This window comes from Periophthalmus magnuspinnatus, chromosome 19 (assembly GCF_009829125.3).
Source record: "Periophthalmus magnuspinnatus isolate fPerMag1 chromosome 19, fPerMag1.2.pri, whole genome shotgun sequence".
In the NCBI taxonomy this organism is placed as follows: Eukaryota; Metazoa; Chordata; class Actinopteri; order Gobiiformes; family Gobiidae; genus Periophthalmus; species Periophthalmus magnuspinnatus.
The window spans coordinates 16476407-16503942 of NC_047144.1; the positions used below are offsets into that span (position 1 = coordinate 16476407).

General features: G+C 39.6%; 1 protein-coding gene across 1 annotated transcript in view; it reads right to left on the reverse strand.

Annotated features, from left to right (window-relative positions):
- nrxn1a (neurexin 1a) overlaps nt 1–27536 on the reverse strand; it is a 155400-nt gene that overhangs the window by 91295 nt on the left and 36569 nt on the right. The window contains exons 4-5 of the mRNA XM_055229329.1: nt 11484–11785; nt 5162–5323 (exon numbers count right to left, since the gene is read on the reverse strand). Of these exons, the coding sequence (XP_055085304.1) occupies nt 5162–5323; nt 11484–11785 (464 nt within the window). The remainder of the gene's footprint in view (nt 1–5161; nt 5324–11483; nt 11786–27536) is intronic.

A 27536-nucleotide genomic window follows, 5' to 3' on the forward strand; every position in this document is an offset into this window, starting at 1 on the left:
CATTTCAGTATTTAAAGGGCCCATATTAAACTATTTTCTGATCTATGTAGTTATAACGTTGTTTCCTCATCATAAACAGACCTGGAGTTGTGTTTTGTTTCATTCTCACATGTTTAACACACAAACCCTGCAGATTTAGGCTGAGTTCTTCTCTCAAACTGAAACCACACTGTTCCACCTTGTGATGTCATGAGGTGATACAGGAAGTGCTCCACTGTGTTTTTAAACTCCATACACCTTCACTAGAATCATTTGGATCATTTCAGACCTGGAATTGCTAATCTCTACTAAACTAAAGATGAAAGGAGCTGTTAATTTGAAAACTACCACTGTATGACATCACAAGGTGGAACAGAGCATTTTGAGGTTTGGAGATGTAGACAGACTAATAATAAAGTGTTACTCAAACATGTGAATGAAACAAACAAAAAAACAAAACACAACTCCAGGTCATAATATCATAAATATTTAAATATTTATTACAAAAATATGTCCAGGGTAGAAATATCAGTTAATTTAAATACAGTTTTCCAGCCTAAAAACATCTGAGCTTTAGAAAAATATAATCTGTGTATTTTTGTAGCAATGCAGTATTACCTAAATTCAAAGTTTGGGTGAAAAATGTTGGACTTAAGCTACACTGTGCAACTTTTCTGGTGGAAAACTCATCACTTTTGTGTTATGGTGATGCCTAAAATGTTCCACAGACCAAACTGAAACACTCTGTTCCACGTTGTGATGTGTGAAGTGCTCTGTTGGGTTTTTAAACTCCACACACCTTCACTAGAATCATTTGAATAATCTCAGCTCTGGAATTGCTAATCTCTACTGAACTAAAGGAAAAAGGAGCTATTAACTTGAAAACTACCACTTCATGACATCACAGAGTGCACTGGTGTATGAATGTGTGTGTGAATAGATGAGTGGTTCATTGATGTGAATCCTTGAAGTTGGAAAAGCGCTATATAAAAATGTGTATTTGCATATTTCCCTGCCAAAATAATTTAACCTAGAACATTTTTGCTAATTGGCTAAAACGCTAAACCTTTACAAAGACTTACAAAGCATTTACTGCACTGTCTAAATGCAAATTAGAATGGCAGCATGTTTTGACCTAGGTTAAAAAGTAGCCGGTCTCCATGGCAACGAGGTTAATTGAAGTACACCGTTTAAAGCTGTATACTGAATTATTAACATGAGTTCACACGAGCTACATGAAAGTCTTTACACTTTTATGCTCCTCTTTGTTCTGCCCGCCGTTCATTCGTTTACCCTTTACATTATGCATTTGTGTGTGTGTGTGTGTGTGTGTAGGTTCGATCAAAACGGTTCCCTGGCATCTTAGTGGGCGTGAGTGTAGGAGGCCAACAGCCAATCAGGGCTCAAGCGTGTGATTCGTTACATAAGTCTTAATTTCGCTCCCCTGGTTTATCATATCATCGTATTAAGTATGTAAATGTGGCGTGCAGAGGAGGGTTGACTTTGAGGTTGGTTTAAACTGGATCAAATGGAGTCCTTGAAGAAGCCCTCCCCCTGCTGGTCATGGAGACGTCTCTGTGTGGAACCTGCTTATTCAGAGGTTTCAGATACAGCCTGTTGTGCGCCATATTTTGACTTTTTCCTCTATTCAAAAGATAATATATTTTGCTTTAAATTGGCTCTGTGCACAGCTGCGTCCGGCAACCTCACTGTTAGCGTCACTGCTTGTCCTGTCCAGTTTTATCTCTGTGAGGTTTTAGCCGAGTCACGCTAAAATGAATAAATATTTAAAGATGAGGCAGTGGACAGGGAGGTGTGGGTGGATGTCACAACATGTTAAAAAGTACGTAAATAAAATTAATACTTCACCAGAGACACTTCTGTTTTTAGAAAGAGATATGTTTGTGTCTCAATGCTAATGCTAATTTTGAGGCATAACAAATCTTAAAACAGCACAAACTTAAGTATTCTACATGTAAAAACAACTGGGTGGTCTGTCCAAATAGGGAATGAGCATAGGCGTGTTTCCGGCTCCATCAACTCTGGCTCCAATTCACTTTCTCTTGAAAAACCGTCGCCCCTCTCTCTATGTAACTGCTGCTGTCAGACTCGTCATTTTGGTCTTAAAATGTTCGTATTAACCCACGCTACATGATCCTGGGTTTTTTATTTCACTATTGTGTCTGTAACTCAAGATATGAACATTAATAACAGACAAATCAGGCACCCTGAGGTCACTCCCAGTAACATTAGCTACAGGTTTGATTGACAGCGTTGCTAAGTGCCTACTCCCTGCCAAACCAGTGATGCGGGCGAAAAGGGGCATTACTTTCAACAGCCTCGCTTCTGATTGGCTCTTTGGTTGCTATGATACTCGTGGTCGGAATTTCTAACATGGAATTGGTCTCCAAATTCCCCGCTATAACTGCTAGCCACGATGAGCTTCATTTGACTGGAACCGAATGCTGTGGGCGACATTACACTCACTTAGTCCACTTCTTTATACCGTCTCTGATGTTAATACGTTGTTTATTTTATATTTTACACTAAAATAAAAGTTCACATAAGCCTTGAGCTAGTGTGCTGCTGTGTACAGAGACAATAGTTAAGCAGCTTTAAATACAAAAGACTGCAGTAAAATCTTCTTATAATCTGACGAGATCAGGGGAGAGACTGGCCATTATTGTAATTCTGGTGTTTAAAGCTCCACTCTGTAGCTTTTCTTTTCCAGGCAAAGCAGTAACATCTCCATAGAGACAAGCAGCTGGCAAACCCTATCAGAAGTTACATCATGTACTTTTACATCGTGTCAAGTTTGTGAAGTTGTAGTGTGCAGTTTTATATCTTGTTTTTGTATATTTATGTGTGGGGGCATGGGCGAGGTTGGCTGGTGGGTGGAGCCTTGTACCAGCTCGTACAGCTAACCGTAAGATGGGTTAGAATAGGAGAGATCACTAAATTACTCAAACATGCATGGATGACATCTGAAAGCGCTTCAGACATGTTTTTCATGAGGGAACAAAGTTGTAACATGGGAAAAAGCTAAAAGTTACATAATGTACCTTTACATTGCATCAGGTTTGTGAAGTTGTAGTGTATAGTTTTGTATCATGTTTTTGTATATTTATGAAGAATTATTGTATGGGAGCATGGGCGGAGGAGACTTGTGGGCGGAGCCTTTTATCAGCTCATACAGCTAACCGTAAGGAGGGATCGAATAGGGCCCAGGAGAGATCACTAAATTACTCAAACATGCACGGACGACATCTGAAACCTCTTCAAGCATGTTTTTGATGAGGGAACAACGTTATATCATGGGAGAATGCTAAAAGTTACATAGTTTAGCTTTAAACCCAAAACAGCTGTTATTTCTCTGTATAAACAACTGCATTATCCAGTGTGGTGTAGTTCAGCCCGGCTCACTGCTCGTCGCTCACTTCCCTGTTTGTTTATATCTCTCTGTGAGCACTAGCTTACTCCACACTCGTATTGTCTAAACTGCTGTGCGTTCATATGTTCATTTCCCTTCTTTCTGCCTGCATTAGTTAGCCGTTATTTACACTCTTGCCGCGTGTGTATCGTTTGTTTATCGCCGTGCCGTTGCCGTAGCGATGTGGCCCATTTCGAGCACAGCGGCTCTCTGTGGCGTAGCTAATTAGCATGTTAGCGCTTAGTGCAGTCTCCACTCCCTCAACAGCACTCATCACTGATTCTGTCTGATGCTGCTGTGCGTTTGTGTATCTGCCTTTGCCAAATGGAAGTACTTCTATTTTTTTATATACTAATTTTTATTTTTTTTCTTGTTTAATTGGGGTTGTGTGCGCTTTTGGAGATAATGTGAGTGAAATGGGAGCGTGACTAAACGCTACGAGGAGAAAGTGGTGCGTTAAATAATCGATTTTTAATGTTGTAAAAATAGCAGGGCAATGGACCGTGACTTGGGACGTATTTTGTATTCAGAGAGAAGGTTTTGGTGGACACTTTAAATTATTAGACTTGAACGTGCCCTTTGAGAGTTTGATAGCAACTGTAGAAACTGTAGAAATGTCTTTTAGTCTTGATATAGATTCTGTTCAATCTGGTTTTAGACCGGTTTTAGATTTGGCCTGGTGGCAGTTTAATAATTTGGTAACAACATCTATATTCACAGCTGCACATGTTTTTTATGTTTTAATAGACTTTTGGTTGTCTTGTTCTGTATTTTTGTTAATGATGGTTGGATCAATATCAAAGTATCAAAACATTGAGACTGACAAGATATTACAAAGTATTGATTCTAATGTGAGACACTGATACATTTTATATTTTTTAATCAAATTGTAATAATGTTTTGTTTATCTGCCTTAAAAAGGAGGTATTTTACTTCTACGGGGTATTAAATAGGAGATACTTCTATGAGTATTACAGACGAGGTATTTTACTTCTATGGGTATTAAAGTGGGGGTATTTTACTTCTATGGGGTATTAACTGTAACAACTCACATATTTAGATTTCCATGTTTCCATTATTGTTTTGAAAATGCTATATTCCCACAAAACAACATATTAACATGTTTTATAAGATTCACTTTCATTTTTGAGTCTCATTTTTGAGTCTCCCCTCACTTTGCTCTCTGCACTAAGTCACCCCCCCTTCAGAGCGCTATCACGACATACTCAGCGTGTGTCCTGCTAATGACACTACTGCACATTACATCAGGTTTGTGAAGTTGTTGCGTATAGTTTTGTGTAATGATTTTGTATATTTACGGAGAATTGTCGAGTGGGTGCGTGGGCGATGTAGGGAGAGTTCGAATAGGGAACAGGAAAGATCACTATATTACTCAAACATGCGTGGTTGACAACTAAAACCTCTTCAGGCATGTTTTTGAGGAGGGAACATGATAAACAGTGCCGAAACAATACATTTAGCAGAATACGCCGTCTTTAAATAGCGCCTTTTCAAACCAGCTGAAGTCTAGATTAATATTATAAATGGGATTCCTTATATTAACTCATATACTGATTTTGCCTTATTTTAAGTCACATCGATGTCCTTTTTGTCCTTGCACCCTGCTTTGTATAGCCACATTTATAACTCTGACCTACATACGTTGTACACTTAGACTATAGGAACAACTCTAATAAATCAAAAACACCCTAACATGGCCTGCTTTCTGATCACTACACTTTATATCTTTACCTCTTTCAAACAGCCCATGAAGTTATTGCTGACGGGAGATCCGGGGAGGTCGGCCGTGCTCGGACTCCCACCCACGTAGAAGAAGTCGTCGGACCCCAGCATAGTGTAGTCTTCTTGGGTGTAGCCGGTAGTGGTCAGGATCCCGTCCACAGAAATCGTCACCTACACAACAAAGCACAGGGAAAGGACACGCTATATACTCACACCAAAGGCAGCGCGCTAGGCTAACTAAAGCTAGGCGCTGACCAGCCAAATTAGCCCCAATGCTAATATGTGTCTGCGTGTGTGGGGGTGTGTGTGGGGGTGTGGGGGTGTGTGTGTGATTGGATTGGAGCTGTTGGGGACTTTTAATTGGTATGAATGGATCAAGTGTGTGGTGCAAAGTGGTGCATTTGTAGTAATTACAGGCATTCACTCTTGCTAAATGTCACCGTTAGCTTAGAGGCTAGGTCCAACCGCAACTTTCAATGAGCAGTCTTCACCAATTAACTACAAGTTCCATTACCTGTGAGGCTAACGGCTAAAAGCTAAACCTTGCCTACATTTTATCATTAGAAGGCTTAAATTCTTGCTAAGTTTTGTTATTAATTGTGTTAATTAAGCCTACAGATGTTTGCTTTTTTAAATTTGTCTCAACCTTAAGCTAAACGATTTCTTTTAGGCTAACTGGAAGTAGGCTACATGCTAAAAACACATACGCTACCATATACGTTTAGTTTTAGTCAGTTTTAACAGGAAATACTTGAACGTTTTATTTTATTACTATGCAGTGCAATATTTTATCTGGGGAATTGTACCTTTTTTCATATTTCACTTGCAGTTTTGTCTTAAAAGTAGCTCAGAGTTCAAATGGTAATAATCAAACAGAAATAAACCTACTTTTTGTAATATCTTCTCTACAAGTTACTACTTCTGAGCGACCTCGTGTTATTTTTTTGTACAAAACTGAATCCATCTTTTAACTTTAAATTAGCGCTGTGCAATCAATCCAACTTTAATTATGACTTTATCCTGCCATTTCTAATCATGAAATATCAGCTGGGTTCGTTTTAATCAAAAGGTCCATAGCTGATCCTGTCAGTTCAGACGTTGGACACAGAAATTTGACGTTTGTGTCCAACATAAATGGAATGATTCATCATCTCATCGTCTGTTTATGCTCAGGAAATTAATATTGAGAGACATTTTAAATCGTTTTTCAGACAAAATACATTGAGATGGATTAGTATAACCATTATTAGTGACTACTCTCTCACAACCTACTTTGTAAAAATGTTAGCATGTAGCCTAGCCACCAATCTTTCCGCAATAGCCTATATTTGTAATTTTTAGACCTGTTTTATTTTTCTATAGGGTATTAAAAAGGGGGTATTTTACCTCTGTGGGCTATTAAAGAAGAGGTATTTGCTTCTATGGGGTATTAAAGAGGAGGTATTTATTTCTACGGGGTATTAAAGAGGAGGCATGTTACTTCTTTGGTGTATTAAAGAGGAGGTATTTTACTTCTATGGGGTATTAAAGAGGGGGTATTTTACTTCTATGGAGTATTAAAGAGGAGGTATTTTACTTCTATGGAGTATTAAAGAGGAGGTATTTACTTCTATGGGGTATTAAAGAGGAGGTATTTACTTCTATGGGGTATTAAAGAGGAGGTATTTTACTTCTATGGAGTATTAAAGAGGAGGTATTTACTTCTATGGGGTATTAAAGAGGAGGTATTTTACTTCTATGGGGTATTAAAGAGAGTGTATTTTACTAGTACTTTGTTATTGCTAGTCTTTTATTAGTTACTACCGTGTCTATCGCAGTCTACTTTGTAAAAATGTTAGCATGTAGCCTATCCATCAATACATTTCCACAGTAGCCTATATTTATAATATTTAGACCTATGTTACATTATAATATTTCTATTTCTCATCCGTTGCTCTGTCTCTGTGTTAAACCTGTACATTGTCCCATGCACTCTTGCTCCCTCTGCTGTTAACTTTAATAATTCATCCGTTCTACCCCAGAATAGCCCACAAAGGGCTTTTAGCTCCATGACAGGTCTGGGCCCGGGTCGTCTTTACCATTTGACCCAGAACTAAAAGCAATAATTGGTTTATCGTTGTCTGAAAGCTGTGGAGAGCCCTTCTGTTCAGAGCGATCCATTATTTGTGTGTTAAGACAGGGCTGGGTAATTAATAGAGAGATATAGAGACATTCAAAGATGTGTTTTTGAATGGAGAGGACTACAGCCAATTCTCTGTCAGCAAAAACACTTTTATGTGAAGCTCTTATGTTCATGAAATCAGCACTAAGATCCATTTTGAACCTGTTTTTGAAAAGACTAAATAGGCCTAACGTTACCCAGCCCTGTGTTGAGAACAGCTAAAAATTCTCATACATGCGATTTGTTAGTACATTGACCAGAGGTGGGTAGCAATGAGTATTTTTATTAGTACTACACTCTAATACTCCTACTTGGGTTTAATTTGTAGTAACTGCATTGTCATGTGTCATTCCATGTTTGTTTCAACACCTAAATATAACTCCTAAACTGGTATTTTAAGCTTAAAGGGCCCATGTTACGCTATTTTCTGAGCTAAAACAAACAGACCTATTGTGTTGAGTTGTGTTTGTTTCATTCACACAAGTTTAACACACAAACCCTGCATATTTAGGTTGAGTTCTTCTCTCAAACTGAAAACATTGTTCCACTTTGTGATGTCATCATGTGGTAATACAGGAAGTGCTGCCAGTGTGTTTTTAAACTCCACACACCTTCACTAGAATCATTTGGATCATTTCAGCCCTGGAATTGCAGATCTCTACTGAACTAAAGGCAAAAGGATCTGATAACTTGAAAACTACTACTTCATGACATCACAAGGTGGAACAGAGCATGTTTTTAAAGAGGTAACAACATTATAACATGACTTAAAGCTCAACAAGTTCACTTTGCATAATATAGGGCCTTTAAGACTTATTAGAGTGTAGTTGTAAGCATTTATTACTATCTTCAAAATGTGAAATACAGAACTAGTTTTATGGGAAAAGGTACATTCACTTTAATTTTATGCCAGAATTTGCAGATTTTTTTGTTTTGTTTTAAATCCAAACTAATAATCAAATGCTGCACCAAATGTATTTATAAGCATTTTTAATATTTTTTTAACCTTTATTTGAATGAGGAAATCTCCCAAATCTCCCAATTACACATATATCTTGTTGTATTTTACTTGTAAAGTAAAACGTTGCTCAGAAGTTAACACATTCTGCTATAGTTTCTTTAATTTCTTTAGCTTTGGACCAGGTAGAAACTAGTACTTTGTCTATCTGGAGGATTACCTTTACTTTAGAAACATTATTATGAAGTAACTGTACCCTCTGTGTTTACCCACCTCTGCCTGTCAGTTAGTTAGTATAAGTTAGTATTTTGTTAGTATTGGTAGTTAGTAGTGGTTAGTATTTTCAGTGCTGGCCTCCACACGCAGCCCCAACCATGCCTTGTAATGTTAGTGTTATGATTTGGATGTGGTTAGAGCCATAGACTGTATAAAGAAGTGGACCGAGTGAGTTTGACGTCACCCACGGCGTTCGGCTCCAGTCAAATGAAGCTCATCGAGGCTAGAGCAGTTATAGCGGTTAATTTGGAGCCGAGTTGCATATTTGGAATTGCGACTGCGAGTATCATAGCAACCAAAGAGCCAATCTGGAGTGAGGCTATTGAAGGTAATGCCTCTTCCCGCCAGCAACACTGGTTTAGCAACTCTGTGAATTAAACCTGTTGCTAACAGTAGCGGGAGTGACTTTGGGGAAAGAAGGCGCCTAATTTGTCTGTTATTAATGTTCATATCTTAAATTACAGACAAAATAGTGAAATAAAAACCCCAGGATCATGTAGAGCGGGTTAATACGAACATTTTAAGACCAAAATGACGAGTTTGACAGCAGCAGTTACAGAGAGACGGGCCACGGTTTTTCAATAGAAAGTGAATTGGGGCCAGAGTTGAGCCGGTTAGCGCGTTAGCTATGTCCATTTATATATACAGTCTATGGGTTAGTCGTTGCAATGATGTTTTGTTGTGTGGTACTGGGGTGAGAATGGTGTTAGTATGTTAGTTTGTGGTTTGGGGGTTGGTCAGATCAGCGAATTTGAATGAAAAATGAATCTAAAAACCACTCGTTTAAACAGATACAGGTGTTAGATGGGTTAGCGAACAACTCAATCCACACACTGAAATAACATGCGGTTTTGGATTAGCTTTGTGCAGCATGCAAGCATTAGCCAAGAGGATGCTAGGTGGTTAGCGTTGATAGCACAAGACGAGATGATGATGATGGGACGTTAAGAGGCAATACTGAACATGCAAGAGAAGAGGGCAAAATCGATTAATAATAAAAAACAAAAGTAGCAAGGAACGAGAGGTAGGAACCTTTGTTGGAGCAGAAATAATAGGGGGAAGGTTTTGTAAGGCACGCCATGCAGGAAAAGGAAGGCTGGCTATTTTGCGTGCAGGTATAGCATGGGTGGGCCTTAGAACGCCTACAATGCAATGGTGTGAAAACGATTGGGGAGAATTGAAAGAAGTAAAGAACGTACTGGTACATAGGGGTAAAGCTTAAAGCAAAAAAACAGGTTGGCAAAGGAAGAAATGGGGGGCAGTTTTTTAAATAAAACATTACCAACCGGATTTATCCTGTTTTTGGGCTAGTTTTGATGTCTATGTTTCGAAAGGAAATAGACACGGGGCAAACCCAAACTAAGAAACGATTAGAATGATATCTACCGAACAATGGAGTTTGTTTACCATAGCGTGTCCAATGCCTGAGTGCTTTGTAGAAAGAAGGGGGGAGGCAGAAAGGAAAGGCAAAAAATAAAAATCGTGAACATAACAACTCTCGAGAACCCAAAATGAAATAAAAGAAATAAAAAACTAAACGTTGTAGGTTGCACGCCTCTTGTGGTAAGTTAGTGATGCTACAGGAGAAGGGCAGAGGTAAGGTTAGTATTATGAGTCATTCCATGGATGGAGGTTAGTTTCAGTAGCAGGTTAGTAAAGTTAGTTAGTACATACAAGCAAAACGATCAAAACAGCAGTTCACAGCAGCGGAGCAAAGACCTCATTGTATCTCTGTTAGCATTCTCGCTATTGTGTCCACCCATTCACTCACTCCCATTCACTCAATTAAAAGAGCCACTCACCTACGGCACAGAACAGGACAGGAGCGGGTGGTAAAAGTTAAAACTAAAAGCAAAAAATTGTTGTTCTTCGTCCTACCATCACACCTGTACAAGCCCGCTCTGCTCCCATAGAAACACTCAGAGGAGCAGGCCAAACACTCACACAAGAACTGAAACGTTATAAGCTACAAAGGGAACAGTACATTGAAATAAAAACACAAAATCTACTCAAAAGCATTATAAAGACTGTAATACTGAAGAACATATGCGAGAAGCAGCTGTCTATAGAGTCAAGAGTCTTAAATAGCATCAAAACAAAAGTAGACGGTTTGGATTATCCTGGCTAACATTTACTGGTATAGTTTCGCAATAACGTAGCAACGTAGCAATGTTCTTTTAAGTCAAAGCCGCTGATTCAATTGGATTAAAATGGTTTAAACTGTAAAGGTTCCATATTACGCAAAACTGACTCATGTTATAATACCATTACTTCCTCAAAATAATTCCTGGAGTTGTATTTTGTTTCATTCACGCACATATTACTAGTCTGTACATCTCCAAAGCTCAAAATGCTCTGTTCCACCTTGTGATGTCATGTAGTGGTAGTTTTCAAATTAACAGCTCCTTTTATCTTTAGTTCAGTTAAGAATTCCACAGCTGAAACCATCCAAACCATCCAAGTGATTCTAGTGCTGAGTTTAAAAACACAGTGGAGCACTTCCTGTATCACCACATGACATCACAAGGTGGAACAGAGTGTTTTCAGTTTGAGAGAAGAACTAGAAGAAGAACGAGCCTAAATATGCAGGTTTTGTGCGTTAAACATGTATGAATGAAACAAAACAGATCCAAGTCTGTTTGTGATGAGGAAACAACATTAGAACAGAGATCAGAGAATAGTGTAATATGAGCCCTTTAAGTCCAAACATTTTACTGAAAAACGAAAAAAAAAAAGCTGATTTTTGTGATAATTAGCAAACGAAAAACAGTATTTCAATGCATCATCAAAAATTAGTTTCAATCTAAAAATAAACAAGCTCTGTTTTTAGCTTACTAGCCTAAATAGCCTAAATGCTAGCTCACGTCCTTCACTGGCCTCACTCCTCGCTCCCCTCTCGTGCTGCGTCAGCCCCTCCCCTCCTGATGTGTGCTTACCTGTCTCAGGTTGCGTGTGACTTTGACGTCGTGCCAGGCGTTGTCATTGAATTTCCCGTTGACCGGTTCGACTAGCGCCTCAAACGCCCCCGAGCCGAGGTTTATGACGAGGGACACGGCTCCGTTCTTCAAAGCCAGGTTCACGTAGTCCGCAGACTTCCCCGTGTGCAGCATCAGCCCGTTCCTCTGCAGCGTCTTAAACGACAGCGTGATCTCGTCGCTGCTGGACTGGATGGGGTTTGGAGACAGGTCGTAGCAGAAGTACTCCGAGCCCTTAAAGGTGGCCACGTACTCCTCGCGAGCTAAAACACAGAAATATAGATATATATGTTACTGTGGTTACACTAAGTACAGCATTATCACAGTCTAAGCTTCTGCCTCGGCCCACTCCTCCATGTGCTCTCCAGTGATAAAACAGTGGGTGTTCATCAGAGGACACAAAGCGGAGCTGGGCCCGGTGAAATTAGATTCAGATGTGCAAAAGAAAACAATATTGTTTAAGATGCTGAAAATGTCATTGTGAAGCAAAGCCGGGCTGATGCCAGCTCTTGGAACGAACACTTCCTTCCATAGCTCTAATCGGAGCAGAGTGCGATGTGTAAACACGCTTTGATCACGGCTGTGGGTTGGAGATTAAACAGTGTGGATGGAGAGATGGAGAGGCAGTCGTGAGCCGGAGCCGCTCCAAAGTCGTTATGAAACCTGCCACTTTTCTTTGGAGAGAACAGCTGTGCCGGATCAGAACTGAGGTGGGCTTGTTTGACAACACGCCTCATTTGTGAAGCGCCAAAGCAAAGGTGCATCTGCAAAGTTTGGAGGAAGATTATGAGGTTTGAGGAGGAAGACGAGGAAGAGGAGGATGAGGAGGGATGACGGTGGCTAGGGAAGGCATGACCGGCCAATAATAATTCAGAAAAACAGCACCCACACTGACCCCCAAGGACACGAGTCCAAGGTTTAGCAATCCATCATCCTTAGGCTCACCTCAGCTCTTATCTCACACACACACACACTCCTACACACACACACATCTGCCCGCGAACGCCTCCAGAGCTCTAGCACCATAAACATGGCCGACATCACCCCTCCCCTCCTCCCCCTTGAGCGAGCACATCCCCCCTCCACAGCTCTCCCCTCCCGCCCGCTTCACTCCTGCTCTGGCCTCGTTCGGAGCCTCTAGCAGAACCACCATCTTATAGTTGAGGGATAATGTGAGGAGCAGAGGGGTGTCTACCATGGAGGGTCAGCCTGAGCAGAACGCAGACTGATGGGGAAAAAAAACCAACAAAAAAGCCACATAATGAAGAGCTTAATGTCTAACAGGTCGTTACGGTAACAGAAATACACAATCTGACGCAGTTGAGCGAACTTAACCGAGACGAAACTGACTGGAAAACACAGGAGTGGCGGCGGCAGAAAACAGCACAGCTCTGCATTCATTTTAAAACATTTTATTGGTTTATGAATCACGGCGTAAAATGGCTCCCAGCGATCTCCGAGGCGACCGTTTAATCCGTGAACCAGGAAGTGCGATGGGACTGCCGCCTCATTCATAAACAACAACCTCTGCTCGGCGGGTTCGGCTTCCAAACACGCTCATGAAAAGCTAAACAGACATGGAAGGATTTATTTACCCCGCTGTTTACTACCATTTTAATTATTTCTAACGACATCTCAGGCGTTTACTGATTATGAGTTTAATATCCCTGTCTTAATGGCTGTTTGTTGGGTTCATGCATTTTAATACATTTTATTTATACCTATTAATTCTATTGGCTCCGCATGGCGTTTATGAGACAGCATCATTCTAACTCAGATTTGCGTTGCTTCGAGCTTAATACCATCTGTTGTCATCCAGTGTTATGAATGTATAGAGAAATATAGAAATGTGTGTTTTCTGAAAGATTTTTTAATGATTACGAGATAGACTATGGCTGCAGCTAACGATTGGACTTTCAAAACACATTTTTAAACAAATAAAAGTACAAATATGAAGACTTAAGGCTGTTAAATAGAGAAAAATTGTGAAATGTTTTATTATATTTTGAGATTTGCTTTAGTCTGCATCGTCCAGATCACGATTACGATGTTTTTATTTCACTATTTTGTCTGTAAATCAAGATATGAACATTAATAACAGACAAATCAGCTGCCTTCTTTCCCACAGGTTACTCCCGCTAGCGTTAGCAACAGGTTTGAGTGACAGCGTTGCTAAGCGATGATCAAAATGACTAAGATTACTTTCTACTAAATAAAAGTACCGAAAACTCGAGTACTTTCAACTAATGCTGACGAGTTGATTCATTGTTTCCGTTCTCTCTAAAAATGAGAAAGATATAATAATCTGAAAAAAAAAAAAATTGACAGTGACTTTTAACAGTGGAAGGTTTTTTATCCAAACTCTTCTGATCTGATTTCTGGATTCATTATTAGTGAAATTACACGTAAACAGTCAAATTGGATGTGAGCAAACCTGATTTTCTCTGATCTTTCACACCTGTGCGAGAAATAACGAGGAAAACACAGAGGAAGAGGAAAAAGCAAAGCAGTGCTGCAGACAAATGCAAAAGATTCAAAAACTATTTTACTCTGACCTACAAAAATCACTAGGGGGCGCAACGAATTCATGTTTTAGCAGTTGATATGTCAGGGATTTAGTTTACCATGAGTTGCTGTTGCACACATTGACTGTATATATAAATGGACATAGCTAACCTGCTAGCTGTTGCGTTCTGAATAGGAAGTGATCATAGGTGCGCTTCTGGCTTCATCGACTCTGACTCCAATTCACTTTCTATTGAAAAACTGTGGCCCCTCTCTCTGTAACTGCTGCTGTCAGACTCATCATTTTGGTCTTAAAAAGTTCGTATTAACCACAACTACATGATCCTTTTTTTTTTTTTGCTATCGTGCTCTTAAATCAAGATATGAACATTAATAATAGAAAAATCAGGTGCCTTTTAAAACACATATGGTAACTGAAGGCTTCTAAATAGAGAATATTTACAAATAATAAAAAAATCATGAATTAATAACACGTGAAAATAAAATTAAGGTGTATTTTTTTTTTACATTTTGAATTAATAAAGCCAATTTTAGTTATAAAAGGGTCCTTGTGTGTGTGTTAGAGTCTGTATAGTCCACGTAACGATTATCAAAATACAACTGCGATTATTTTTAGTCGATAAGTCACGAATAGTTGATTAATCCACAAATCAATGAATTCGCTCTAAACACGACTGTTACTCTAAACACTGAACCAACAGTTGTAAATGTGCTGTTTATAATGATCAGATAATGCAAACACACACCAGATTGTATTATTTGGTTATGGGATTACTTCAGCAACAAAGATTGGCCACCAGATGGAGTCAAGAGCTCCTATAGTCCTTGTTTTCCTCAAATAGACCGATTTGCACAGTAAAGTAAGTCTTGCTGTTGATGCGTAAACTGTTATTTCCCACAGGACCCATAAACGCCACACTGAATCGGTTTGTTTTGAGCTCCTCGTTTACATCACCATCTGCTGTCAATCAATACGATCATAACGAATCAACATACAGTGTTATTAATGCAGATGCCACGGATTTAAACCAGATTTGAACATGCCTACGATTAAACGAAGAAATTAAAGTCCCACTACCCAATTTTTCCCACGTATTTGATCAAAATGGCTCCTCAGTGCAGATATCATGTATAAGCAGCTCTTAACGTCAAAATAAATGGTGAATGATCAGTTTCTGCGTCTTGCCCAAGGACACAACGACAGCATTCATCAATGGGAGCTGGAATCGCACCGCCAACTTGTGCGTCTAGCGGTCAAATTTGAACCGACAACCTTTGGATCATTGGGCAAACACTCCACCAACTGAGCTACTGTCCCCAAATAAGTCAGCTGCGTACTGTCTGCATGTAATTATGAAGCACTTTACTGTCCGGTAATCAGGAGGTACGCTTTAGCATGCTAGCTGTTGTTAGACATCTCTCTCTCTCTCTCTGGAGTTGTAAAAAACACTTATAAGCTCATCTCTGTGAATAATTACAATGCTCAGAATGCATAAAGTAACATTTTTAAGACAGTTAATATGAGGTACAGAGCCTTTAATTGTAAACATGTTTTGATGTTTATGTCAAGAACGGGATTCAAACCAGCAACCTTCCGATCAGTGGACAAACGCTCGACTAACTGAGCTACTGTCATCTCAAAATAAGTCAACTGTTTGAACGTTTTATTGTCCGGGAGTCATGAAGTGCTCTGTTACCATGCTAGCTGCCATTAGCTTCATCGTCACAGCAAAACTCCACTCTGGTCTCTCTCTGGAGTTAAAAATGTATAATAATATAATAAAAAAGCACTTATAAACTCATCTCTTTGAATCTTTAGGATGTTCTGAATGCATAAGGTCAGTGAGGAATAACTTTGGACAACTGCAAACTGTTTGAAATGAGCTTGTTCTGTTTTTAATGTGTTTTTGAATCAGGTACAGCGTCTTTAATTGTAAATATGTTTCGATTCTAGGACCAATCACGGGAAATACTCCTTCAGGACAGGTGCCACATTGCTTTCCGTTTTGTTAATTAACTTTCTGACTGCCAGACGAGGGGAAAAAATGTATTTAAAGTAATAAATGTGCATGGAGAAATATATATATAAATATAAATATATATATAATGTATGGGACTGTGTGTGTTGGTGTAGCTGGAGCCTGCTCTCTGTAAATATTTCTGTAAATATTGGTGTATTTCTGTCAGAAAAGCTATTACCAAGAGAAGCCCCGAGGCCGGACTTTACTGTGGAGTCACAACAAGTCTATGGACACACAAGTACACGCAAGTACACACACCAGTACACAGACAAGTACACACAAGTACACAGACAAGTACACACACAAGTACACGCAAGTACACACACCAGTACACAGACAAGTACACACAAGTACACAGACAAGTACACACACAAGTACACGCAAGTACACACACCAGTACACAGACAAGTACACGCAAGTACACACACCAGTACACAGACAAGTACACGCAAGTACACACACCAGTACACACACAAGTACACGCAAGTACACACACCAGTACACAGACAAGTACACGCAAGTACACACACCAGTACACAGACAAGTACACACAAGTACACAGACAAGTACACACACAAGTACACGCAAGTACACACACCAGTACACAGACAAGTACACGCAAGTACACACACCAGTACACAGACAAGTACACGCAAGTACACACACCAGTACACACACAAGTACACGCAAGTACACACACCAGTACACAGACAAGTACACACAAGTACACACAAGTACACACACCAGTACACAGACAAGTACACACAAGTACACATAAGTACACACAAGTACACACACAAGCACACGCAATTACACACACAAGTGCACAGACAAGTACACGCAAGTACAAGGAAGTACACACAAGTACAAGGAAGCACACACACAAGTACATGCAATTACACACAGATACACAAGTACACACACACCCCAGTACATGCAAGTACACACAAGTACACACACAAGTGCACAGATACACAAGTACACAGACACACAAGTACAGAGATACACAAGTACAGACACACAAGTACAAAAAAAGGGAAGAGAGAGAGAAAGAGGAGTCCGGTGAAAGATAGAGAAGGGGTGATTTACAGAAAAAGGGAAAGAGGGAGAGAGAGAGGCGGCAAGCGTTTTACAATGGAGAACACATGCACCCGTCCAAGCTGTATTTGTAAATTTACAGAGAAGCCGTTAGCTCGCGATGTAGCGCTCGGCCTGTTCTGAGGCTAATTTACGCACATGTCTTTAGAGCCGACAGCGGAGCATAAAACATCTCCTGTTCGATCTGAGAGGAGCCGTTTGGACCAAGACACACAGGGACGCTCCAAGATGGCCGCCGAGTCCACCACTGAAATGAATGATTTATGGGGGAATTATTCTGTGTTCAGGCTAATGTGAGGTAACATTATAACATGACTTAAAGCTCACAAGAGTCCATTTTGCGTAATATAAGACCTTTAAAGGCACAGCATAAAATTTACACCTTCTGTTCGATCTGAGAGGAGTCGTTTAGACACTGCACCAAGACACGGGGACACTCCAACATGACCAACAAGTCCACAACTGAAATGAATGTTGATTTAAGGCGTGATGTTTTTGTGTTTTCAAATTCTTAGGACATTAGGGTTCTCAAAAGTATCAAAAATCAGATACTGAACCTAGTATCGAAACTAGATCCTCATCGACACTGCAAAACATCACATTGACAGGCCAAAATTTGAGCTTTTCCTGAACAGTTTTAGCTCCACTTGTAAAAGACCACATGGTAACACTAAAAGTACTATTATTCTGTGTTGAAAATTACATTCTATTTCTAACAAGGGAGCATGTTTACCTTCATTCTGGCAAATCAAAATGGTGGACAGATAAACCCTAGAATATATAACAAATCTTTATATAAAATATGCATAGAATGCCAGGCTGAAAATAATAGTTCCACAAAAACCCAGTTGCACCAAGACACGGGGACACGATGGCGGACAACTGAAATGAATGTTGATTTAAGCTGGAACGATTTTTTGTTCAGGCAAATCAAAATGGCTGAAAGATAAACTCTATAATATTTAACTAATCCTCTATCAAATACTATAGATTGGATTGCCTAAAATTATAGTTCCATTAAAAAAGAGCTGGTTTGGACGACATTGCACCAAGACACGGGGACACTCCAAGATGGCCGACAAGTCCAACACTGAAATGAATGTTGATTTAAAGCGGAATTATTCTGTGGTCAGGCGAATCAAAATGGCAGAAAGACAAATATTCTATAATTCTATAATATTTATCTACTCCTTATATTAGATCGTAAATATTTCCTTGCCTAAAAAAATATTGCAAAACATGACAAAAAGAGGATTTATTAAATTAAACGTGCCGTATGTAATGTTCCATAGTCTAGCATTAAATTTATGAATGTATTTGTAGGGTAATCTGAGCAATAAAACCACCTTCATTTGATAAAAGCCAGATAAAATCTTAAACTCTGCATCAGAAAAGTTACATACTGTGCCTTTAGTTCCTCTTTGTTCTCTAGTTATGCATTTAGTTATGTTGTCAACAGCTGGAAATGACCCTATCTCGCAATGCTAATGTAACAGCTGTAGCCACATAATAACTTGGCCCATTGGTAACAGTAGGAGTAGTTTAATTGAAGTTTATTTCTGTTGCACATTTAAAACAACTTCACCTGAGCAAAGTGCTTCACATAAAAGTCAAAAAACTAATTTGTTTGTTATTATTGTTCATATCTTGATTTACAGACACAATAGTGAAGTAGAAACACCAGGATCATGTACAGCGGGTTAATACGAACATTTTAAGACCAAAATGACCAGTCTGACAGCAGCAGTTACAGAGAGAGGGACCACAGTTTTTCAATAGAAAGTGAATTGGAGCCAGAGTCGATGGCGCCGGATGCGTGTTCATGCTCACTTCCAATTTGGAACGTGTGGGCTAGCAGGTTAGCTATGCCCATTTATATATACAGTCTATGAGATTAGCACAATATTGTATTTGTTGTTCCAGTTTGCCCTGTCTCACTCTTCCAAATCATACAGAAGCCAGTATCTGTTTATTTCTGTCACATCTGAGAAATTTGAACCCACTCGTACGCTTCCTATATTACATAACTCTCTTTATATACTCCATATAATGAAATAAGGTTATTATGTTCTCAGTGTAAGCCTGCATAAAGAGTCTGTGTGAGTGAGGTTACAGATGTGTGCACAGCAGACAGGGGCTTTACATAATGAACCATAAGGAACAAACAAAAGAGGAGCTTTTGCATAAATCAATATGTGCTGCTAAGCTAACACGGCTAACATGGTGGATTACGCATGTGCAGTGTGTGTGGAGACGGCACCTTCCACAGCTGTAAACACTCTGGAGTCACCCTCACTGTGTTTTCATATCGTCTCATTGTGTTATAAATGTATTTGAGTTTTGCAGGTGGTACTGCTAATGCTACAGGCAAATGTTAGCCAACTGTATATGCATGAAATGTACTGCAATGTATATTTTTACATGTTTTATTTTATACAGGGTACTACTACTACTACTATCACTACTACCACTGTTACTACTACTGCTACTAATACTAAGACTACGACCACGACTACTACTACTGCTACTAATACTACAATTACTATTAGTACTGCTGCTACTAATACTACAGCTACTACCAGTACTACTACTGCTACTTCTACTACTGCCACTACAACTGCACTACTCTTTGCATGGTCTTGCAACTACAGACTAATATTAATTTAAATAGTAGACCAAATCATAAGACAATAACTACAACAACTACTACTACTACTACAATTATAGCTGCTAGTACACATGAATGCGTAGTTCCTGTATTGTAGTAGTAAAAGAATACTAACTTTAAGATCAAATATACATAAATAATTGTTTATAATGTCTATACTTACACTCTGCCCCTGTGTATCTACTGCCCCCGTGTATCTACTGCCCCCGTGTAACTACTGCCCCCGTGTAACTACTGCCCCCGTGTAACTACTGCCCCCGTGTAACTACTGCCCCCATGTAACTACTGCCCCCGTGTATCTACTGCCCCTGTGTAACTACTACCCCTGTGTATCTACTGCCCCTGTGTATCTACTGCCCCTGTGTAACTACTACCCCTGTGTAATCAGGGATCTTCTTATGCCTGGCCTTTAAAATGGTTCTCACTCTAACCCTGCAGAAGTACTGCGGCCTACACAAGGACGCCTCTTTACATTGGACTGTATGGATTTAACAAAAGCGACTCATTTGCATAAATCAATAGGTGTGACTTTGACATGAGCTGATGATGTCATTAAGCCCCTCCCACTCTCCATCTAAATATAGAGGAGGTTTACGTATCAGCGCAAGTGGGAGAGTGGCCCTAATCTGTAAACGCAATAACAACATAATTATAAGAAAAATATACTTTATTTATCATATAATGCATACGAGTACCATATAATAATACCATAGTTACAAAAAATACTACAATACTACTAGCACCACAACTACTACTAGGTTACATTTTTATATAGCACTTTTCCACCTTCAAGGCACCTTCTAAAGCACTTTACATCAAGGAACCACTCACCCATTCACACACACGTGTATACACACATTTATGTACCAGTGTGCGGTGACACAGGGGGTGAGGTGGGTTAAGTGTCTTGCCTAAAGACACAACAACAGCGTTCATCTGTGGGAGCTGGAATCACACCACCAACCTGTAGGTCACTGCATCTGACCACTCCAGCAGTGATTGTCCTGGTTTTGCTCTTATGTAAATATAACTTAACACATTCTGTCTCCATGGTACTAGATAAGTTTAATGCCAAATTGTGGAACATTCCAGACCATGTAATAATATAGAGCAGGTGGCGGAATTCACTTTGGGCATTTAATATATTTTCTGAAGTGGTTCTTGGGATTTGGAGTTTGAAAATCACATTACTAAAATAAAAAGTAAACGGAAATGTAAGCCTTTTTTATTGGAGCACATGGAACAAATTAAAAAGTGTTGAATCTGCATTTATCAGACAGTTAAACCAAATCAAGCCAAACTGGACTAACTGAGTGTGACGTCACCCACAGCGTTTGGCTCCAGTCAAATGAAGCTCATCGAGACTAGAGCAGTTATAGAGGTGAATTTAGAGCAGAGATCTATATTAAGAATTCCAACTGCGAGTATCATAGCAACCAACGAGCCAATACGGAGAGAGACTGTTGAAGGTAGGTATGGGACGATATTGAAATTTGGTGTCACGATTATCATGGCCAAAATAATTGCGATTAACGATTATACCACAATAATTATTGCTGCTGATAGTTTAAAAATGTTCTTGATATTACAATTACAATTTTAATATTACGAATCAGTTCCTTATTTAAACAATTGTTGAAATATTGTACTTTGTTATAAGTGAAAACATCTAAACACAAGGAGAGCATCAGGGAAAAGTTGTTTTTTTTCTGCACATTCTGGTGACACAATGGCAATTATCTTTGTTGGCGATCATCACGATTATATAAAAAGTGCCATGAATGATTGCCGTCAATCCTTTTTATCACAATAAACAATATTCCAGTTTATCATTTCATTCCTAGTTGAACATAACGCCCCTTCACGCCCACACACCTGATTTGTCTGTCATATCTTGATTTACGGTCACAATAGCAAAATAAAAACACAAGGATCATGTAAAGCGGGTTAATACGAACATTTATGACCAGAATGATGAGTCTGACAGCAGCAGTTACAGAGAGAGGGGCCACAGTTTTTCAATAGAAAGTGAATTGGAGCCAGAGTCGATGGAGCTGAAAGTGTGCACATGATCACTTCAGAATGTGGCGGCTAGCACATTAGCTATGCCCATTTATATATCCAGTCTATATGTAAACACATGCTATTAGTGTTAGCTTAACTCCCCATAGGGTTAAACAAGGCTCGCTGTTTTCTGTTGCTAAACCTTTTACTACAGATGTGTTAGCTCCACATGCAGTGGCCAGAGATCTGTGAATAATTCATTTCTCATTGGTCGAGCTGTTCTTAATAAAACATTAAACTAAAATATCACCACGCTGCAAAGACGACATCAAACTGAGCTCTGATCCTGCTGCTTCTTTTATGGAAAATACTGGAATAAACCCGAGCAATTAGTTTAAACCACAATCTTTTAAATAAAAACGATAAAATTGCTTTTGGAAACGTTTTCGCGACTGTTGAGGTCAAATAATTACCCAATTTCTCACTTTTTTAATTAGTCGATTTCTTCATGGAGCCGTCGCTGTAATTTTCCTCACACTGATTTGGGTGGTTCAAAGTTCATTCTTCCAATTAGCAAAGCGAAAGATGGTCAAAAAGCAGGCTACAGAAGCCTCCGAGGGTCAAAAAAATCAACTTTAAATGTCAAAACGTGATTGAAAACTATTAGACGGTTTTACTGTGCGTTTACATAATTCTCAAGCTACAGAGTACACACAGCTGGAGGAGTAGTAGTAGTAGAAGTAGTAGTAGTATATTTAAAGCTTTAAAGATGCACTATTACTTTGCCTGGAATGTTCCGCAGTATAACATTAAAGGTGCTATATTACACAAAACTGACTCTCATGATCTTTAAGTCATGTTATAATGTTACCTCCTCAAAAACACACCTGGAGTTGTGTTTTGTTTCATTCAGATGTTTGAGTAACAATTTATTATTAGTCTGTCTACATCTCCAAAACTCAAAACGCTCTGTTCCACCTTGTGATGTCATGAAGTGGTAGTTTTCATGTTAACAGCTCCTTTTACCTTTAGTTCAGTAGAGATTTCACAATTCCAGGGCTGAAAACATCCAAATGATTCTAGTGAAGGTGTGTGGAGTTTAAAAACACAGTGGAGCACTTCCTGTATTACCACATGATGACATCACAAGGTGGAACAGAGTGTTTTCAGTTTGAGAGAAGAACACAGCCTAAATATGCAGGGTTTGTGTGTTAAACATGTGTGAATCTGGGCCCTTTAATCTAACTATAACTATAGAGACAAAACGATGACGGCACCAATCAAAGTTACAGGTCATATCTGTGGAGAGGTGACCCCATAATCTTTGTCAGGCGCTAGCTAGCAGGCTCAGCAACCACGCTAACAGAAGTAGTAGTAGTAACGTGCACTTTCCCTTCAAATAAACCCAACAATGTGCAAATTACAGAAGCCTCAAACGGTCAAAATTCAAACTTCAAATTGCCAGTGGTTCACAGAGACGTTAGACCATTTGCCTATGAGCTCGCGGAATACATCAAAGTCCCGCACGCCGTAGGCATCGTCAAATCTATGTATCTATGTATTGTACAGACATATGGAGCAGATGAGCGGGTTGCAGAGCGTTAGCTGTAGCTGGGATTAATGGAGCGAGACTGTATTAGCTCAGAGTAAACAGACTTTGACATAAACGCCGCACGTCACACTCCATCCTGCGGAGAGCGCTGTCCATCAATGCCACGAACATCCAGGCAGGGAGGAGACAGAAGCAGAGGCGCACGAAACAGCTAATGCAGGGGAATTTCACACTTGGATCTAGGGCTGTCAAAAGTATCGAAAATCAGCACTAAAACTGGTATTGAAACTAGGTACTTGCTTGAGCAGGTATTGATACTAAAAAGGCACATTCACAGGACAGAAATGAACCTTTCCCGAGTATATTTAGAATGATCTTGAGCCGTATCAGAACAAGAATAAGACACATAGATTAGTATACACCCATGGACCACTATGGAACCAACCTGGACAAACCAGGACAAAACCCGGACTAGACTAGGATCAGACTAGGACCAAACTAGGACCAAACCAGGAATAAACCAGGACTAAACTAGAACCAAAACAGGATTAAACCAGGATTAAACCAGCACCAAACCAGAATCAATCCGAATCTACATCAAGACTAAACCAGGACCAAACCAGGACTAAACCAGGACCAATCCAAGTCTTCAGAATGACCTTGAGCTGTATCAGAACAAGTATAAGACACATAGACTAGTATACGCCCGTGTACCACTATAGAACCTACTGGACGACTGAGGGATTACACAGATATAAGGCCACATGGGAATAGAACAGCTAACAAGTACTACCATTTAATGTTAAAAACTACATTCTATTGTCTAAAGATTGTCCTTTTAACTATCATCATGGTATCGATATTAGTTTCAAGTATCAAGTTTATTCATTAGTATCAAAATCGAGTTTGAAATGCTAGTATCGTGACAACACTTGGATCTCTGGTTCAGTGATAAATCTTCTTAGTTAAACAAAGGCCAAATATTTTCCCTCTCTGTGTGTGCAATCGCTAAAACGGAGTAGTGGTTTATGTTTCAGCTTCACAGTAAGAAGGTTTCAGGTTTGACTACCAGTTTGCCCAGGCTTTTCTGTGTGGAGTTTACATGTTCCTCCTGCGTCTGGGTGGGTTTTCTTCAGGCACTCTCGTTTCTCTTAAAACATAGATGATGGGTCAAATCCTCCAGTTAAGGTAATACCTGACCAAGACTAGCTCAAGATCTGGAGGTGGGTCAAATGCAGAGGACAAAACTCCCTATGGGGACTCCCTGAAACTTAGTAACAGCTAAATGCGTCACATTTTTGGATGGTTCTGTCATGGTTTTGTTTGTTTCTTCAACAAGCACCCTCAAAGCATTCATCTGTGGGAGCTGGATTGAACTGCTCTACCAATGATGTTTGCGTTGAGAGCGGGAATCGAACCACCAACCTTCAGATCAGTGGACAAACACCGTACCAACTGAGCCACTGTCACCGAGTCAGCCAAAAGTATTCAAAACCACAAAAGATTACGGGGATTACAGGACTTTGAAGATAATGTCTCCAGGTCGGAGCGAAGGCGAAGGCGTGTGTTTGCTTTATATACGGCTCTACAGAAGAACCAGACGAGGAAAATAAACAAGCAGCACGTTAAAGATGGAGGCATACGGATAAAACAGCCACAGCAATGATTGGCAGCGGACCTTGAAGCCTATCATTAACAAACCAGTCTAATGAATACAGTGGTCTATGGAGAGAAGGAGAGAGAGGGGGAGGAAAGAGGAGAGAGAGAGAGAGAGAGGAGTGGAGAGAGGGACTGGAGAGAGGGAGAGGAGAAAGAGAAGAGAGGAGAGAGAGGGGAAAGGCTATAGAGACAGGACAGAGGTAGGGAAGAGAGGGAGAGGAGGGAGAGAGAAAGAGAGAAGAGGGAGGGGGAGGAGAGAGAGAAGAAAGAGTAGAGAGATGGAGAGGAAAGACAGGAGAGAGGAGCGAGGGACACAGAAAGATGTAAAGGAGAGCGAGAGGGAGAGAGAGGGAGGGAGGGAGAGATAGGATTGAGAGGGAGAGGAGAGAGGGAATAACTGATGTGTGCTGGATACCACAGGGACCAGCTGCTAATCAAAGAAAACACATTTTCTCTTTCAGATCACTGCTGAATCTTGGTTTAGATCTGGCTTAGTCTCGTTTAAATCCTGGTTTAGAACCTTCCGACCGAATCACTACAAGTTCTTCTTTATTTGTCTTGGTTTCGTTCTGGTTTAGTTTTGGTCCTGGTTTGAGCACGGGTTAGTCCTCATACAGACCTGGTTTGGTCCTGGTTTTGCTAGTCTAGGTTTTGTTTGCTAGTCCCTATAGTTCTATAATCTAGTCCTGGTCTAGTCCTGGTCTAGTCCTATAATCTAGTCCTAGTTTATTCCTAGTTTATCCCTGGTTTAGTTCTATAATCTAGTGCTGATTTAGTCCTGGTTTTGTCCTGGTCTGGTCCTGGTTTCATCTTGGTTTAGTCCCGGTTTAGTCCTAACCTCGTCTCTTGGGTCTATTACTCAGGATTCTATTACAGACTAATTAGTTGATTCCATTGTAATCTTTTACAGAACCCAAATATGGGATGAAACGCCACGTCTGTCTGTCCATAGATGTGTAAATGTGCGAAAAAAAGAGGGAGAGAACGATAGAGAGAGAGAGAGGAAGGAGAGGAAGAGTGATTGAGTGAACAGTACATTATCATGGACAGCTGTACTGAATCAAAATGGCGGATTGAAGCAGCCAGGGAGCACATCGGGGGAGCCTGCATTATACAGCACCTGATGGAGAGAGAAGGAGGGAGGGAAGGAGAGAGCGGTGAAGGAAACAGATAGAGAGAGAGGGAGGGAAGGAGAGAGGAAAGAAAACAAGATGGAGGAGGTGAGGAGAGGATGGAGGGACTCGATGGGAAATTAAAATGGAAAGAAAGATGAGGAAAATGACAGGGAATAGATAGAGGTGCTGTAGTGAAGCAGCCAAAAAATGAGCAGTGTTATCCAGGCCTCTAGGGGGGGCTATAAGGGGTGTTTTAGCTGGTCCCAAAGGCAAAGACATTATGACAGAAACGATACATGATGAGAAATATTGATAAACTAAAAATATTGATTCAGTTAGGTTTCAATTATAAGGGTACTGATTAAATTAAAAAACGATTCCTGATTCTAAAATGATTCTCGATTCTACAAAGATTCTCGAAGCTTTTTATTTTACACATTTCAAGTTCCCTGTTGTACATCTATAAAAAAATAAAACTGTTTTTGGATTAGGCAAGAATATGAAAGAAGCTACCAGAGATTCTATTTGTATTTATTATTTTATTAGTTCATAATTCAATAAAAATAATCTAGGTCCAGTTAATTCCAGACTGCAGTGATTCAATTTAAATACGTAGGCTTATTTGTCAAAGATAAAAATTATTCTTAGATTTTGTAGCCATTTTATGATGAATGGGGCGCTGGCTCTTTAACAACATGTGAATTCTGGCCCCCCTAACACCCAGGGCCCCACCCCCTTCCAAGAAACTGAAAAGGTTCTTAATCAAAACAGTAATTAAGAAATTAAAATCAAAACATTATCTTTTAAATGAGGAAAAATCTCACCAAATCTTTCAAATCAGGAAGGAATCAATTGCCTGAAACCAGTGAATGAGAAAGAAGGTTTAATTTGATTTGTATAATAGAAATGTTGATAGGCAGTTAGTTTAGAGGTGGGTGGTTCAATTCCCATTACCTCCAAAAAAAAAAGAGAGTAATAAAAATGAGGAGTTATCTAGTTAATTTGTAAAAAAAACAACTTTCTACACTCAGACTTGTGCTAACATATTTCAATTTTGCAGTGATTTTGCCCAGAAAAAAACAAATGGGAATAGATTTTTAGACAATCACGAGATCTTGTATTAAAAGTTCCCGTATCAAAGTTCAACAAACAGGTGAGATATTGAGTCAGTCTATTGTCGTAGTCCCTTATAAATACATACTTTTTAATAGACTGTACAGTGATGGGTTTAAACTCATCACCTGTCATGAAACCAAGCGCTGAGTTAAAGAGTGAATCTAAAGGTTTCAAAGTAGAGGCTCAATAAAATCTTACTGCAGTTAAGCACCTGATCAGCAGAGGGAGCACTTGCATACAAAACAGCATCATCTG